The sequence below is a fragment of the Anopheles ziemanni genome, chromosome 2, assembly GCF_943734765.1.
Source record: "Anopheles ziemanni chromosome 2, idAnoZiCoDA_A2_x.2, whole genome shotgun sequence".
Lineage (NCBI taxonomy): Eukaryota > Metazoa > Arthropoda > Insecta > Diptera > Culicidae > Anopheles > Anopheles ziemanni.
The window spans coordinates 9,842,919-9,857,665 of record NC_080705.1 but is presented as its reverse complement, the minus strand read 5'-3'; the positions used below and the strand labels follow the sequence as shown (position 1 = coordinate 9,857,665).

The 14,747-nt window shown below is 42.8% G+C and overlaps 5 protein-coding genes across 5 annotated transcripts; all 5 read left to right on the top strand.

The window, feature by feature from the left end:
- Positions 1-6,537: 6,537 nt before the first annotated feature.
- LOC131281075 (peptidyl-prolyl cis-trans isomerase-like 3) lies at positions 6,538-8,229 on the top strand. Its single transcript, XM_058310331.1, has 3 exons — positions 6,538-6,558; positions 7,585-7,940; positions 8,005-8,229. Exons 1-3 carry the CDS (start codon positions 6,538-6,540, stop codon positions 8,129-8,131), a joined length of 504 nt encoding a protein of 167 aa, XP_058166314.1. The 3' UTR covers positions 8,132-8,229.
- Positions 8,230-8,324: 95 nt separating this feature from the next.
- Positions 8,325-9,283, top strand: LOC131295001 (tubulin-folding cofactor B). Its single transcript, XM_058323060.1, has one exon. It carries the CDS (start codon positions 8,417-8,419, stop codon positions 9,140-9,142), a length of 726 nt encoding a protein of 241 aa, XP_058179043.1. The 5' UTR covers positions 8,325-8,416; the 3' UTR covers positions 9,143-9,283.
- Positions 9,284-9,544: 261 nt separating this feature from the next.
- Positions 9,545-10,108, top strand: LOC131281053 (uncharacterized). The gene is made up of 3 exons (XM_058310308.1): positions 9,545-9,599; positions 9,658-9,694; positions 9,772-10,108. The coding sequence occupies exons 1-3, from the start codon at positions 9,545-9,547 to the stop codon at positions 10,106-10,108; spliced, it is 429 nt and encodes a 142-aa protein (XP_058166291.1).
- A 229-nt stretch (positions 10,109-10,337) lies between these two features.
- LOC131294925 (thioredoxin-related transmembrane protein 2 homolog) lies at positions 10,338-11,663 on the top strand. The gene has a single exon (XM_058322980.1). The coding sequence runs from the start codon at positions 10,455-10,457 to the stop codon at positions 11,277-11,279; it is 825 nt and encodes a 274-aa protein (XP_058178963.1). The 5' UTR covers positions 10,338-10,454; the 3' UTR covers positions 11,280-11,663.
- A 690-nt stretch (positions 11,664-12,353) lies between these two features.
- On the top strand, positions 12,354-14,722 carry LOC131282814 (small ribosomal subunit protein uS17). Its single transcript, XM_058312355.1, has 4 exons — positions 12,354-12,394; positions 12,846-12,962; positions 13,180-13,385; positions 14,501-14,722. The coding sequence occupies exons 1-4, from the start codon at positions 12,383-12,385 to the stop codon at positions 14,622-14,624; spliced, it is 459 nt and encodes a 152-aa protein (XP_058168338.1). The 5' UTR covers positions 12,354-12,382; the 3' UTR covers positions 14,625-14,722.
- Positions 14,723-14,747: the final 25 nt, after the last annotated feature.

Genomic DNA, 14,747 nt, shown 5'->3' with positions numbered 1-14,747 from the left:
ATCAAATCACGATCTCACTTCAATGAAAAGTAGTAACTAGTTGAAAGAACCGTTTCAAAGTATGTTACATTTAAATCTAATCAATCATCTTTCAGATTCTCCAATATTCAAACTCAGCATACACCATCCACTTCTATTAGAGATCAAAGAAAATTGTCCTGCCTAAACCAAATAGAACCGATAGAAACGGATCTGAATGGCCATCGCCAACGCTTCCGAAGCTCAATTCGTTTTTCCTCGCGTTGCGAAAAGGAACAAATTTGTGAAAAAGGGCTTCCGTTTTCTTTCGCAAAAGAAGATAGCACGAAGCGGAAATGCAAAAAAAGTGGTCAACGGTCAAGCCATGGAGACGTGCCAATTGACCCACGCTAGGGAGCCTCGCCTCGTCGTGGTCTTGTACTTTGGATTTTCTGAGGCGAAGGCAAACAACATGGCTAGTAAAAATGTACAGCTTTCATCGAGAGGACATGGACGGTTTCTTTTTGCGTCGTGTTTACCTCCGTGCGGGCTCATGTCCAGCTCTCCGGCTGGGTTGTTTGTCGAACTGACCCCGGAGGAGTGTTTGTGTGTGTGTATGCGTGTGTTAGTGCAGCTTGGCCACCAGGGTGGTTAAACAGTGCCGTCCCCATTGTGCCTGATGTTGTGCGATAAAATGGGTTTACTGTCGTTCGACGTCGTTGATACACTTCTTCCGCATAGCAAGGGCCGGCCGGTGGAAAGTGGAAAATGTCAGACAGTCAAGTTTTATGGGTTCTGGGGCACCCAATAAGCGACACGGTCCGGCTTGAGGGCCTGGCGGGGGCCAAAGATGAGTATGCAAGTGAGCGGAAGCGGCGAAGAGGTCGGGAAACGATGTCATCGTCATGGCATTATGGAGCCTTACCGATACGGGGCAATATGTGAAGAATGATAACCATTAGGTTAGCGACTGCATCCAATAAACAGGTGACAGATGCAGTTTCCTTCAAGTTTATACTTTATTTATTGCGTGGCGAAACGATAGGAAATAAAAATGGAAACACGAAAACGAACAGCTGAACAATTTAATTTTATTTAGTTCCCTACCCGACGTTTATATAAAATGGAGGTAGCATGGCTATCCTATTTGTAACAGCGAAACGAAAAGCAAACAACCAAATAAATTTCCAAATCATTCAACACTCCGATCGATCCATTTCCCTTGAATGCAATCGTTTGGAGCCCCTGTTGAGTATTTTTCCATTTTCGCCTTTTCACCCATCCGATCAACGATCCGTATAACCCCCTTCTCCCGCATTCCCAGACGGTAGCGGGGTTGGCTGATTATAAATTCTTCGGTCGAAAAACCGGACGATAGATGTTCGCACTCTGTTACCTCGTACACCCCGTGGTGTCCATTCCTCTCCATCGAATAATAGACTCAGATCGATCGGTTACCGATTGATCCTTGGAGAGCAATATGGCACGCATCGAAGCGGTTCGACCGGTGCACCGGATTCTGGCAAACGTTGTCCACCGTGCCGGTTCCCGGACAGCACTGGCCCGACGTTGTCCGCGTGCCATTGTGCGACCGGTGGAACGGTGTATCATTGCTTGGTGCTTTGGACTTTTGGAGTAACGTCCAAAAGATCGGTGTAGCCCGCAGTACGGAACTGCGAACGTTGCAAATTCGGACATTTGACATGGCCACCTCCATTGGGACTGTATGACATGGGTTTCGCCCCGAAGGGTACATGGGCCACATGGGTCGCTTTTCGGACCCGCTAGGGATCACCTGACTGAACCAAACCGAATACATCACATCGCTCGACTTAATGAGCAAGCAGGTTACGTCTTTGCAAAAGGGCACGTAGATTGCTCGGGCATGGTTTTCGGCTGTTCGTTGTCATAAATGAAGCAGAAGACCATTAATCCTGCTTGGATGTTCACTTATAATGCAAACCGGTTCATGATGCATAAGGTTTGCGCAACCCTTAGTTTATTAAATTATGAAAAGAAAATTCTATTTTTCAAAAGGGCTTGTTGTTCATTTTACCCATACCCTGAATATTAGGAGAAAATCACATGATTGAATTGAGCATTGAAGACTTTTTAACAAAGCTTCAACTAATACTGTAATAACTTTGTATATTTTCATTCTATTATTTAAGTAGTAGTTTGTTAAGCTTTTTATGTTTTATTTGTTTGAAATTCTTATTTTAAGTTGTCACAGTTTATCAAAATTTTCGTTGATACTTTCTTTTCTAGATTATTTCTTCCATTTTTGTTGCAACAATATTATGGTAAACATGATCGTTAATCCTGTTTTCAATCATCTTATTTTCTAATTTGGTGGTGCTTTGAGGCAAACAACATCACATCTTTCGTAGGATTGTCTTTGAATGTTAATTATAACACCCACATTATTTTGTAAGGTAAGTTGAAAACATTTCTCAACGCTATTGTGTGAGCAAAATATCTTGGTATTTTGTCGACTGTACACTCCTACTCCATCCGTAGTCGTTCGTGTTTGGTTCGATGAGGAAACTCACTTTGTGCAAAGGAAAGGTAGTGTGTGTTTTCGTAACACTCCTTCGCAATTGCGGTTGCCTAGGACCTTGTGAGCTCCTTTTAGGTTAATTGAAGCATTTGGCTTTTCTAATAAGCAGCGCACTGTACATTTTCGGCTGCCGTCGAACGAGCAAATCAATCATTTCCTGACGTCCTACATATTGCGTTACATACCATCCGCGTTGAATAAACCGGCTTGGGAGTATCGTGCCAAAGGCAGCAATTTCCCCACTGTTTGCTTAGCGATAAAAACGAACGTTACAAATACCCCCGAACGATTTTGCCAGTTGCAGATTTGTTGCTCCACGGCGTCCGTTTAAATTTTGCGAAACTATTTCAATCAATCAACGACGAGAGGGTGGTTACGGGATGGGACGGCATGGCAGGGTGAACATGTTTCCGCCGAAAAACTGTACGGTAAACTTCCATCGTTGTGTCGGCCCGGTGCTGCATTGATGCACCGGAAAAGCGATCCGTCGCCTCACCGTTCACACTTTCCCGGGCCAGCGAACCATTCTTTGGCTTTGGAGCGCATTCGCAGCTGCTTGTGTGGATACATGGAAATTGAATTAGCCTTTTCCACGCGCGCCCGGTAGAAGGCCACCCGGAACCTAAACATGCTCCAGTGGATGCATTGTCTGCGGACTATTTGAAGGTTTACTTTTCATCCCAATTTACATCATTTTTTAATCGCCCGGTGCAGAGATTGTCCACCTCCGCAACGGCGTGCTTTTGTTTTTCAAAAATATGAATGTTTTCCCGGCTAACGTATGGAAACCGGAAGTAGCTTGATGGTCAATTCTCAATGGTGGACCGGATGGTTGATTTTTTGTTTTTCCCTTTTGTTTTTGTTTCACTTGTCAGCAACATTCATTTGCATATTGTGTAGGGCAAGTTCTTTAGTCTATTTGAGGAATCAATTTCCGGTGTTGAAAGAAAATGTTAAAAACTGAACCATCGTGTATTTGCAGGTTGGTATTTTATGAGATACAAAAGGGATTTCCAATTTTCCAATCACCTTACAAAAAGGAAACCTCTTTCCTCGTACAATTGCATTGTTAATCCCGAAGCAGCTAAAAACGTTCTCACGCCAGCAGTCATTGTGGAAAAGAATGATGCTCTCATGCACCTACAATGCATCACCTTTTGGCCAGTGCTGGTGTGAAAGCGATGCAAAGCAGACACCATAATGCACAGGACGGTGCAACAAATGCACTTGGACCGGGCCGCATATGCCGGCTTTAACGGTCGACTGAATTGCTTTCCTTTTTGGGGGCACACCATTGACCTCTGCCGGTTGAATTTTCATTCTCTTCCATTCGATTCCCACAACCACTTCAACGCAGGAGAGGCCATATCCTGGGCCATTCGAAGGTGCCACATTTCCGCCACTGCTCGCTTTGAATGGTGTATCTTTCCTGAACTTCACCTCGCACCGCCGCTCGTTTATGGTTTTGATTTTTTCTTCCATTTTCGGTTCGCCAGCGTTTCCATTTTCTCCATTCATTGGCGTACGGGGTCGAGAAATTTATGGACACCATTTGCAGCCAACGGAAACGAGCCTTCTCGTTGTATTTTTTTCTCCATTGTACTGGAGCTCCCTCTCTCTCTCTCTCTCTCGCTGTATGTTCCTCTATTTTGAGCAACACTTTTTCCTTCACGCTGTGGCTCAATTTCAATTCGGTACATTTAATCGGAAAGTGAATTTTCACGCTTTTTCTCGCCATGCCCGCGCCACCCGTCGCACACCCACACAATACCCGGAAACAGTAAAATACGCACACCACATCCGATTCGCTCCAATCGTCGGCCTCCATTCGGTCAACACTTAATTGGTCAACGAGTGGGTTTAGCAAATTGAAAACACATTTGTACTAAGAAGGGTTTTGGAGATAGCGCTATGCCCTAGTTGATCAGAGGTTGCCAAACTTCGGTTGTGGAGAACTAAATAGTGTCTAAATTAAGGAAAGGTTATTGAAATATTTCACCTAGTCTCCTTGTTATCTGTTGAATTACATTGTCGCTGTAAAATCGTATAACTAGATAGTAAATGTAAAAAATTGTACATATGTCATCGAACGAACTTTGCCGACTTCTGACCTTAAGCTTGTCCTCCATACCACCTACAAGATAGATTTAGTTGCTCGGTGGAACAATACGATTCCGGAAATTATTATGTTCAATATTGAATATCCAACTCGTCCCTTCGTCCGCTTCGCTTTCCATCCGGGTAATGGTCGATTTGTCCATCCCGCAGTATTCCCGCTCCGTTGCAAGCATATTCCTCCTAGTGTGATGTCGGTGTACGTATGCGGTTTTCCGCTTCCGGCGTTGTTTTGGTCCGCAAAGGGTGCCGCTTCGATGTTTTTCGGTAGCAAACAGTTTGATAAATGAGCAAACGTGCGAAACTAGGACAAGGGAAACTTGAATGAAGGAGCGGAAAAGCTCAAAAGTTTACTTTTCAGTCTTGCGGCTAGCACCAGGCCCTTCGCCTGACACCCCGCTCCCCGGTAGTTTGTAATTGTTCGCCCGCCGACCGACCGAAAACGGGTGGTTTTGTTGCAACCCCTTCCTTTAGACCCCAATATTTGTTTTCCCCGCAAAACGGATGCCCAGCAGAAGAAAACGCATCCATTAAGGCTTGGCGGTGCACGATGGGTATTTGAGAGCCCACGGCTGGGATAAAATTCAACAGATGGTGTAAATTTCTTTGCTAAGCCAAAAACCGTAACTATGACAAAGATGGCTTTTGGAAAATATTCTCTGAGCAGGTAAGTAATTTGTTTTCTTATAAAAAGATACCTAATAACTTAATTTATTATTTTCGAAGTAGAGAAATTTAATAAATTCTCATGAACTTTAAATTCCTCCATATTGTGATACATGATGGAGACGCCTGGTACGTGATAAGCATTACTTTAATAATGCGCTAGTGAGCAACAAAAGACATTATCAAAGCTAATTAAGACCACATTGTGACTAATAAATGAGTTTGTTAAAGTAATACAAACCACCTTTTGAGATCTTTTCTAACTTGCATGGCTCAACCTCCATGGTGCAACGATTACGGTGCGTTTTTGAACACGCACGGGTTTTGTTAAAGCATACTTGCTCGGAAAACTTTGAAACAAACTGATAAAACTATGCACCGTTTAAGCAGCGTTTAACCTTCATCTCGTATAGCTTATTCCTCGGAACCACGAGGGCTGAGAGCAGCGTACTGTCTGAAGGCGAGGCGAAATGAATGGATACGATATTTTAACTCTTTCTATCATCGGCTTCTGCGCTATCCTCCAACTTTCGGGCACACTGGCTGACTGGTAGATTAAATATTCGGCAAAAGAACTTACTATAATGCTGCCGGTAGCATGGCGCTGGAAGATTGAAAAATGTGTACCATCTCGGCTGCAGATGGTCCATCTTAATCTCCATCACTCAATCATTGCGCCTCCGTCTCCGTCGTCGCCGCCGCCGCCTCCGCCGGAGGACACAAGGAACTCGAGCGATAAGGGCAAGTGACCGAACTGCATGAATCACGCGATGCATTATTCACCTGTCGTCATGCATGGCCATGTACGAGGTGGCGGCTATTATTCCCGTCGTACCGTCGCTTTCCCTGCGTTGCCCTGGCCGTCATGTTCTTTTATTTTGTGCAAATTTTCCCAAGCATAAATCATTCGATCCTACTGCTGCAGTCAGGGCGGGTTTGGGGTAAGTGCATCACAATTTTTTCCTTCCCTATTTCCGCCGGTGCATAGAGGATTCTACCAACTTCTACACCCATTAACAAGGCCACTGTAGGATCCATTCATGCATATTTTCTTATCTATCCACTTTCCTAACGCAAATCCCTTTTTTCACGACACACTTCTGTTCTTTCTCTTTCCACGATCGCTTTTTGTCTTCGTCTCTTTCTTAGGGAACCGGAAGTGAAAGTTCCTGAGTGCAGTCACTCCATCCGCCAGCCTCCGATGAACCGTTAGGTCAACGAAAACCTACTCTAATAACATGCAGGCAGCGAAGGCCAAAGTAAAAGCTGCACGTGTACCTCGTCTGGCTGACGATATTGGCAAGATTTGTGTGGAGCGTGACAGGAATATTTAATATTGCCCGCATCACTTCGATGATGGCGTCACATTTTGTCGGTGAAACACTCGAAAACTATCGCAAACTTTAAATTGCACCCCTCGGCCACAAAATCGTCAAATCTTGGGGTCGGTGAAAAGTACAGCGGACATGTTTCTACTTCTACTGTACCTGCGCCTAAAGTAGGATAATGGGATAATAAGCTGGAGTTTACGAGGGCGCGTGAAAAAGGGAAAAAGACCCACATTTTCAGTGCTATCTATAATCCAATGAATAGGGAAGTTTGTACAAGTGGTTTTGGAAAGCTTTCAATACGAAAGTCCAGTTTGTTGGGCTGTATTGTTGAAAGTGCGATGGAATGATAACGGTACAAGTTTGTCACTTTGTCAACGCGTCATTCAAGTCGTAACAGTTTCAAGTTTTACAAAGAGTCTCTCAATTGACCGCTACCGGTTCTTTCAATTCAAGAGTCCCCAAAAGTTGTTCGCTGCCAGCATTCATTGGTTGCAAATATTGAGTTAAAGTATAAACTAAGCTAATTGAAATGCACTTGTTCATTTAACTATGATATTTTCCATTGAGTTATAATTATTGATCTTCAGTTTTGCTTGAAGATATTTTTCAAACATCAAAAGATAGTAATTACCGCTGGCAATTCGTATAGGTATCGGTAACACAGTAACTGTTCTGTTTAGGTTCTTACTTTTTCTATTTAGTTTATCACCGTCTTTTATCAACGTCTTTTAGCATCCTTTTGAAAATTTAAAAACACGTAGTTCTTTGGAACTTGGTACATAATTCCGATTGAGGGAACTGAACCAGCTAATAAACTGTCTACAATTGAGAACCCCAAAACAATGTAAACAATAAAAGTAAACAGTAAACAAACCTGCACACGAAATGGTAAGGATACTCTTTAAACCAAAGTTAAACACATCATTCCATCCAATCGTGTTTTATCATTTACAGAGCGTCACACTACACACCGACGTTGGGGACATCAAGCTAGAGCTGTTCTGTGACGAATGTCCGAAAACATGCGAAAACTTTTTGGCGTTATGCGCCAGCGATTACTACAACGGTAGCTTGTTCCACAGAAACATAAAAGGATTTATCGTGCAAACCGGCGACCCAGCCGGAACTGGCAAAGGTGGTCAGTCAATTTGGAAGCGCAAGTTTGAGGATGAGTTCAAGGAAAACTTAAAGCACAATGAGCGCGGCATGGTATCGATGGCAAACAGTGGGCCAAACACGAACGGAAGTCAGTTTTTCTTTACCTACGCTGCCCAGCCGGCGTTAGACCTCAAGTACACGCTATTTGCCAAGTGAGTATCCGAAGGTGTAGAGATTTGTAAATCTTGCTTCAAGTAACACTTTTTTTATTTCTAGGGTTATCGACGGATTTGAGGCGTTGGACGAGCTCGAAAAACTCACAGTGAATCCAAAAACGTACCGACCGTTGGTGGAGAAAAGAATCAACAGTGTCACGATTCATGCCAATCCATTAGCTGGTTGAAACACGGCCAATTTTTGTACAATCTATAAATTTTAATACAACTATCAATTAAAATACGCAAACAAATGTTGCAGTAAAAACATTGCCGTTACTCGGAAAACAAATCAAAGCTATTTGACGTTTTAAACAACAACAATGCCTGACAGTTGATCATTCCGCAGTAAGCTTCTTTTTCAGAACCTCTTATCCTACGTGAACTCTCATTTGCCATCAATATTCCGGTAAAATAACACCGTACATTAGTCATCATTCAATTTCAACCTACGCGAAACTTGTGTTAACATTATGGAGTCAACAGAAGCTAACTCGGTGTCTGAAACCGTCATAATCAACGTTTCCAACTCTCACAACGACACCGTATCGTTCGAGCGAAAGTACAGTCGTTCGTTAAAGATTTACGAGCTGAAGCACAAACTAGAAACGATCACCGGCGGAAACGCCGGTACCATGAAGCTCGAACTGTACAGCGGAACCCGGCTGGTTAGCAAACTGGATGACGATAACCAATCCCTTCAGAATTACCCAGTCGAGGATGGCATGCGTATCCACGTTATCGACAATTTCCAGTTCTTCCAGGAAAATGTGGCAAAGTTTGAACTATCCCAGGAGGAATACGACAAAAAGGCGGACAGCCTGAGAAGCTTTCTCCGGAAAAATAATCTCGGTAAATATAACGCGGAAGAAATGGCCAAGCTGGAAGAAGAGCGCAAGCTTCAGGAGGAGGAAGACCGGAAAAAGTTAGAAGAAACAGCCATCGGTGCGCGTTGCCGTGTCACGACCAAGGGCCAACCGACTAGACTGGGGACGATCATGTACAAAGGATCGCTGGAGAATAAACCGGGAACATTTTTCGGTGTAAAGTTCGATGAACCGCTTGGCGTGAACGATGGGAGCATGAATGGCAAACGTTACTTTGAATGCGGCCCGAAATATGGAAGCTTCGTTGCACCAAAGGCGGTAGAGGTAGGAGATTTTCCACCAGAAGAGTTTTCTCTTGATGATGAGCTGTAAAGTGCCGCCAGCAGCAAGGCATCTTCAAGGGAATCCAACCGTATCCAAGATGCTGCGCAATATTAAATCGATCCTCTTTCCAGTATCCGGCAAAACACTCCAGAAACGCTTGTTTAACAATACATATTATTATTTGACATTTTGTAATGAGCTTTGCGCTGTTTCTTTTAGTAGAAAGAATGTTTGATGATACATAAAATTAAATACTATATTTTAAAATTTATAGTATACAAATTGAAAATATGGTAGACTCAGGAACTTTTCCACCTACCTCATTAATATTTAGATCGTTTTGGAAACGTCAGACCGTTCAAAACATTCAACGTTCATTATGTTGTTTCGGAAACGATTTGATGTCGGCATCGTTCTGTTGCGCTTTCTAGAAATTGTGTAGTATTGATTATGGACCACATTCGCAGTGTTCGTCGGCGTTCTTCGCTTTTCTCATCCACACCAGGTATGTATGCATATTCACAAGCAAGCACATGCTCGTTTCTCATTTCTTTCTTTTTCAGCGTCGGGATCAGTCTCTACAAGCACCGAGCAACTGAAGTGAGCCCTTCGACATCAATAAACAATCATCCCTGCAAACATAAACATAAATTTGTGCTTTTACAATACGTTTGCAGGTACGAAAAGCAACTGCGCCAGGAAATAAAACAATGGAACGATCTGTTGCGTACAAAGTATCGTGATTTGCAACGAATGTGCTCCATCAACACCGTAGTGGATCAATCTGTGCTAACGGAAGAGCAAAGGCGCTATCTTGCCGATGGACCTACCGTCGAATCGTACTTGGCCGAAACGAGTTCGTTCGATAGAGCGCTAACGACATACATTGAACAGAAATCTTTCCTGATGGAACGAAATGCTCACATCGTTCACGAAGCAAAAGTGATGGTAGAACTAGCGCTGAAAGACTCCATCTCAACCGAGCTGTTGCAAACAAATTTTTCGTGCCGATAAGGGGTAATAAATATTTCCGCCTCATAGTTTTTTTGAAATAAAATTATGTGTATTGCAGTAAAATTACCAGTCAAATTGATTCAAATGTGCAGAAATACGTTGTGTTCAAGGAGAAAATCGATTTGTTTACAATTTAATTCGCAACGAATGACATCTAAACTGCTTTAGATTAGTTTCCAGCTGTCTTCGGTTTTTTTTTATTTTGACAGAAGATAAAAGTTGCAAAGAAAAGAAGGCAACCAATCCGATGTGTGATCTCGAGAGGAAACATTAATTAACATAGATTTAGTAATAATCCAAGTTAACGTAATCGAAGGGAACTAGTTTAAGTGCGCTCCACCGAAAGATGTCGTTCAAGAAAGACCTGCTGCTGCTATTGAAACCCTACTATTGGGTGAACATTCTGATGAGCATTTCGTACATCGTCGCAAAGCGAGCCCCGTTCATATGCAACTATTTATGGACTTATTTGTTCGGGCAAGAGGACCAGTGTGAGCTCGATGGCCGGGAAACGGAGATCCTGTTCTTCCTCATCATCGTGGTGATGGTCCGTACACGAAAAACGGGCAGTGTCACGATGATCAACTATCTGACCTCCAGCTTCATGTACACCAAGATAGCCAATCTCGGCCTGTGGTTCTACAACGATATCCGTCTGGGGATGATCTATTTTGTGTTTTTCATCCTCGTCGCGCTACTGCTGCCGGAACCGACGTACACTGGGCCGGAGAATGTGCTCTACTTCCGCACGGAGAACGCACTGGACGAGGAGCTGGAGAAGGACAAGCGTGTTACCTGGCTGGTAACGTTCTACACCGTGTGGAATCCGGCGTGCGTCAATTTTGCCCCCATTTTTTCGGAGCTGTCGAATGAGTATTCTCTGCAAAATCTGAAATTCGGCAAACTGGACATTGGAAGATTTCCGAAGGTCGGCCAAAAGTATCACGTCTCGGATAGTTCCTTTAGCCGGCAGCTACCGACCGTAATTTTGTTCCGACAAGGCAAAGAGGTCGTCCGCCGTCCGTTCGCCGATAGCAAGGGGAAGCTGGTGAAGTTCTTCTTTTCCGCCGACAACGTAAAAGCCGCATTCGATTTGAACAACCTGTTCAAGGAATGCAAAGATAACCCTATCAAGGCGATCAAATCGGTTACGGAGAAGAAGAAAGATTAGGTTCAAACACGCCTGTCCTGGGAGGCCCGTTACATTCGCACCGCATTGGCATTTAGTGACATCTGCAAAGGATGAGCCGCGACACAGATTGGTGTGTTTTTATCTAATCGGTTCTACCTACATTTGAACCGCGAGTGCTAATCGATGCAAGCAAAGTTAAGCCGAGTAGGTTAAACCGATAGCATCGGAATTACTATTTTTTCGTCGATTGGTTGATGTTTCGTTAATAGCTTTAGTAAAGTTTACGCGTTTTTAATTTATGATTTCATGTCAATCGCACATTCAAGGACACATGTTTTGTTTTATTTAAGTGTTTTAGCAATCGTAACCAAGATTGTAAATTGAAAAAAAAGAGTAGTCAAATAAACCGAAGCGTTGTAGAATGAATTAGGATTTTATTATCATGTAAAGGAGGTTTTTCTAATGTTAATATGGCTACTTATAGGGGGGTTGAGTGTATTACATGTATTATAACAACCTACTATCTGTTGGCTTATATATAAAATATGTAATCATGAGGATGCTTCTTGGTTACCTTCACAGAGCATTGTTTTATTCTATATCTTCTTCTTTATTATTGTGATGATCGATTATTGTTATGGTCCTTTTTCACCACATTTAGGACGCTCCAAATTGAACTTATATATTCTTTAAAAAAATTATTTTACATTAGCAACTGTACATTTTAAACAAAGTTTGACAGCGTTGTCGGTGATCTGTCGGGTTGACAGCTCTCGAACGTCACTACTGGTTCCGGTATGAGATGTAGCGATGGTTATGCTATTTATCAAAAGTGGAACTTAGTACTGGGTGCAATTTTTCTTTGGACTAACTTTGCATGTTTGATATTAATTTTAACGACTGTTTCTTCATCCTAAGAAAATGAACCTGATTGAAAATAAAAACTTTGTACGCCTGTGAAAATGTATGTGACCAAAAAGATTGTTATCAGAAACAAAAACATATAAAAATAATTTTTCTTGGTCGAGTTCAATTTGATGAACTAGATCCAACAACGTGAGCTGGGTTCAACGGAACTGGGTTCAGTTCGGAACACTCGACACTGCTTCCTGTGCCTCTCAACTCTCTTTCCCGACGTAAAGATGGCTGATCAGGTACGTTTCACTTGTGACGGCGATTAAAACCTCGAATTTTAAGTGTAGTGTTGCATTAAAGAACCAATGCGGTAGTGAAATGTGGTGCACTGATGCCGGTGCTTCTGAAGATAATCGAAAATGCTCGACGGGATTATAAGTACGCTCTAGAAACGATGTTTTTCCGCACGTGTACTCTACCTCGTTCGATGTGTGCCGTATTTGACAGCCGATGTATCGGCGATGCGGTTTCGCATTCCTCAAAGCTAACTTCTGTGCCTCGAAAATGATGAAAAAATCATGACGGTCTACTGAATCAAACATGAAGAATGTCAGATCCAAACCCAAAAATTACAAATCATTACTGATCGCGGACAGAAGCGGAAGAACGTGTACAAATCGATCTTGTTTACGTTTACACTGGAGTGACAGAGTAACCTAACCTTTTCTCTTTTCTCCAACCCATCCACAGAATATCCGTGCGTTCCAAAAGCAGCTAGGTATTAACCTAAACCGCAAGCAGGTGACCAAGAAGAAGGGCCTGCGTATGCACCGCAGCATTGGTCTCGGATTCAAGACTCCCAAAGAGGTATGTATCAGGAGAATCGGAATGACGACGGAACGGGGTCGAGAACCACCTGAGTGGACTGAATGTGATGATACCTTTTTTCACGATGGTCTTCCGATACAAAACTGTGGAAAACTCTTTACCTAAACCAATCTAACTGATCCCTAAACAACCGTGCTTTCAATCGAGTACCGCTTTCGAAAGGATGCTAATGAACGTTTTCTCTCTCCCGTTTTAGGCCATCTCCGGTACGTACATTGACAAGAAATGTCCCTTCACCGGTCACATCTCGATCCGTGGTCGTATCCTGACCGGCGTGGTACGTAAGTTGAAGATGCAGCGTACGATCGTGATCCGTCGTGACTATCTGCACTTTATCCGCAAGTACGACCGTTTTGAGAAGCGACACAAGAACGTGAGCGTGCATCTGTCCCCGTGCTTCCGGTAAGTGGCGTGACGCACATGTGGTGCAAACATATTATACGGTCAGCGTGATGCAGATGCACTCAGCTCCATTCTGTACTTCATATGAGAATGGGGCTATTTGACATTTTGCTAGAGCGAAACTTTTCGGCAGTGTAATTATTCCCGGACAAATCCTGTGATTTGGATCGTTGCCAGAAGCTGCTACATAGAACATAATATACAAGACGTCTTTCGTATTACCAGCTGGATGAAATCTGCATTCAAATCGGGCATCGTGATAAGTGTGTCAGATTTCATTGAACAACAACTGTTCATTTCAATCTACTATTTTTTATTTTGCTAACTTTTGCCTGATCAAGTTTCCCACACAAGAGTTGATTTCTCGATCTCGATCGTATTGATGCAGATGCACTCAGCACCATTCTGTACTTCATATCAGAATAGCGCTATTTGACATTTTGCTAGAGCGAAACTTTTCAGCAGTGTACTTATTCCCGGTCAAATCCTGTGATTTGGATCGTTGCAAAAAGCTGCTACATAAAAAATAATATATAAGACGTCCTTCGTATTACCAATTGGATGAAATCTGCGTTCAAATCGGGCATCGTGATTGAATGAAGTGTGTCAGATTTCATTGAACCACAACTGTTCATTTCAATCAACTATTTTTTATTTTGCTAACTTTTGCCTGATCAAGTTTCCCACACAAGAGTTGATTTCTCGATCTCGATCATATTGATGATCAGTATGATGCAGATGCACTCAGCACCATTCTGTACTTCATATTAGAATGGCGCTATTTGACATCTTGCTAGAGCGGAACTTTTCAGCAGTGTACTTATTCCCGGTCAAATCCTGTGATTTGGATCGTTGCAAAAAGCTGCTACATAGAAAATAATATATAAGACGTCCTTCGTATTACCAACTGGATGAAATCTGGGTTCAAATCGGGCATTGTGATAAGTGTGTCAGATTTCAGTGAACCACAAATGCTCCTTTCAATCAACAGTTATTTATTTGACTAACTTTTGCCAGGCCATGTTTCCCACACAAGATTTCATTTACCGATCTCAGGAGTAATCAATTTAATATAATATATTATTTCTAATTTCTGCTTCCTTTGCCCTCCATAGCGACGTCGAGCCCGGAGACATCGTGACTGTCGGAGAATGCAGGCCCCTTTCCAAAACCGTTCGCTTCAACGTGTTGAAGGTCGCCAAGATGGCCGGTTCCAAGAAGAAGTTCACCAGGTTCTAAAATTTTATTTGTGCTGGTGATAATGTACAACAATATTCAGCATTGTGAGGAGACCGTGTTTGCGATTGGAGCGGAGGAATAAAGATCGAAAAACTACAACAAAATTGTGCTGTGTTCGCTGTT

Bases quoted from the DNA above. Each gene is read 5' to 3' on its own strand.
- LOC131281075 (XM_058310331.1), top strand. From the start codon at position 6,538: ATGCAGGCAGCGAAGGCCAAA. The intron at 6,559-7,584 runs GTAAAAGCTGCA...TATCATTTACAG, and splicing joins TGCAGGCAGCGAAGGCCAAA to AGCGTCACACTACACACCGA. The intron at 7,941-8,004 runs GTGAGTATCCGA...TTTTATTTCTAG, and splicing joins AAGTACACGCTATTTGCCAA to GGTTATCGACGGATTTGAGG.
- LOC131295001 (XM_058323060.1), top strand. From the start codon at position 8,417: ATGGAGTCAACAGAAGCTAACTCGGTGTCTGAAACCGTCATAATCAAC.
- LOC131281053 (XM_058310308.1), top strand. From the start codon at position 9,545: ATGGACCACATTCGCAGTGTTCGTCGGCGTTCTTCGCTTTTCTCATCC. The intron at 9,600-9,657 runs GTATGTATGCAT...TTTCTTTTTCAG, and splicing joins GCTTTTCTCATCCACACCAG to CGTCGGGATCAGTCTCTACA. The intron at 9,695-9,771 runs GTGAGCCCTTCG...ATACGTTTGCAG, and splicing joins ACAAGCACCGAGCAACTGAA to GTACGAAAAGCAACTGCGCC.
- LOC131294925 (XM_058322980.1), top strand. From the start codon at position 10,455: ATGTCGTTCAAGAAAGACCTGCTGCTGCTATTGAAACCCTACTATTGG.
- LOC131282814 (XM_058312355.1), top strand. The intron at 12,963-13,179 runs GTATGTATCAGG...CTCCCGTTTTAG, and splicing joins GATTCAAGACTCCCAAAGAG to GCCATCTCCGGTACGTACAT. The intron at 13,386-14,500 runs GTAAGTGGCGTG...TGCCCTCCATAG, and splicing joins CATCTGTCCCCGTGCTTCCG to CGACGTCGAGCCCGGAGACA.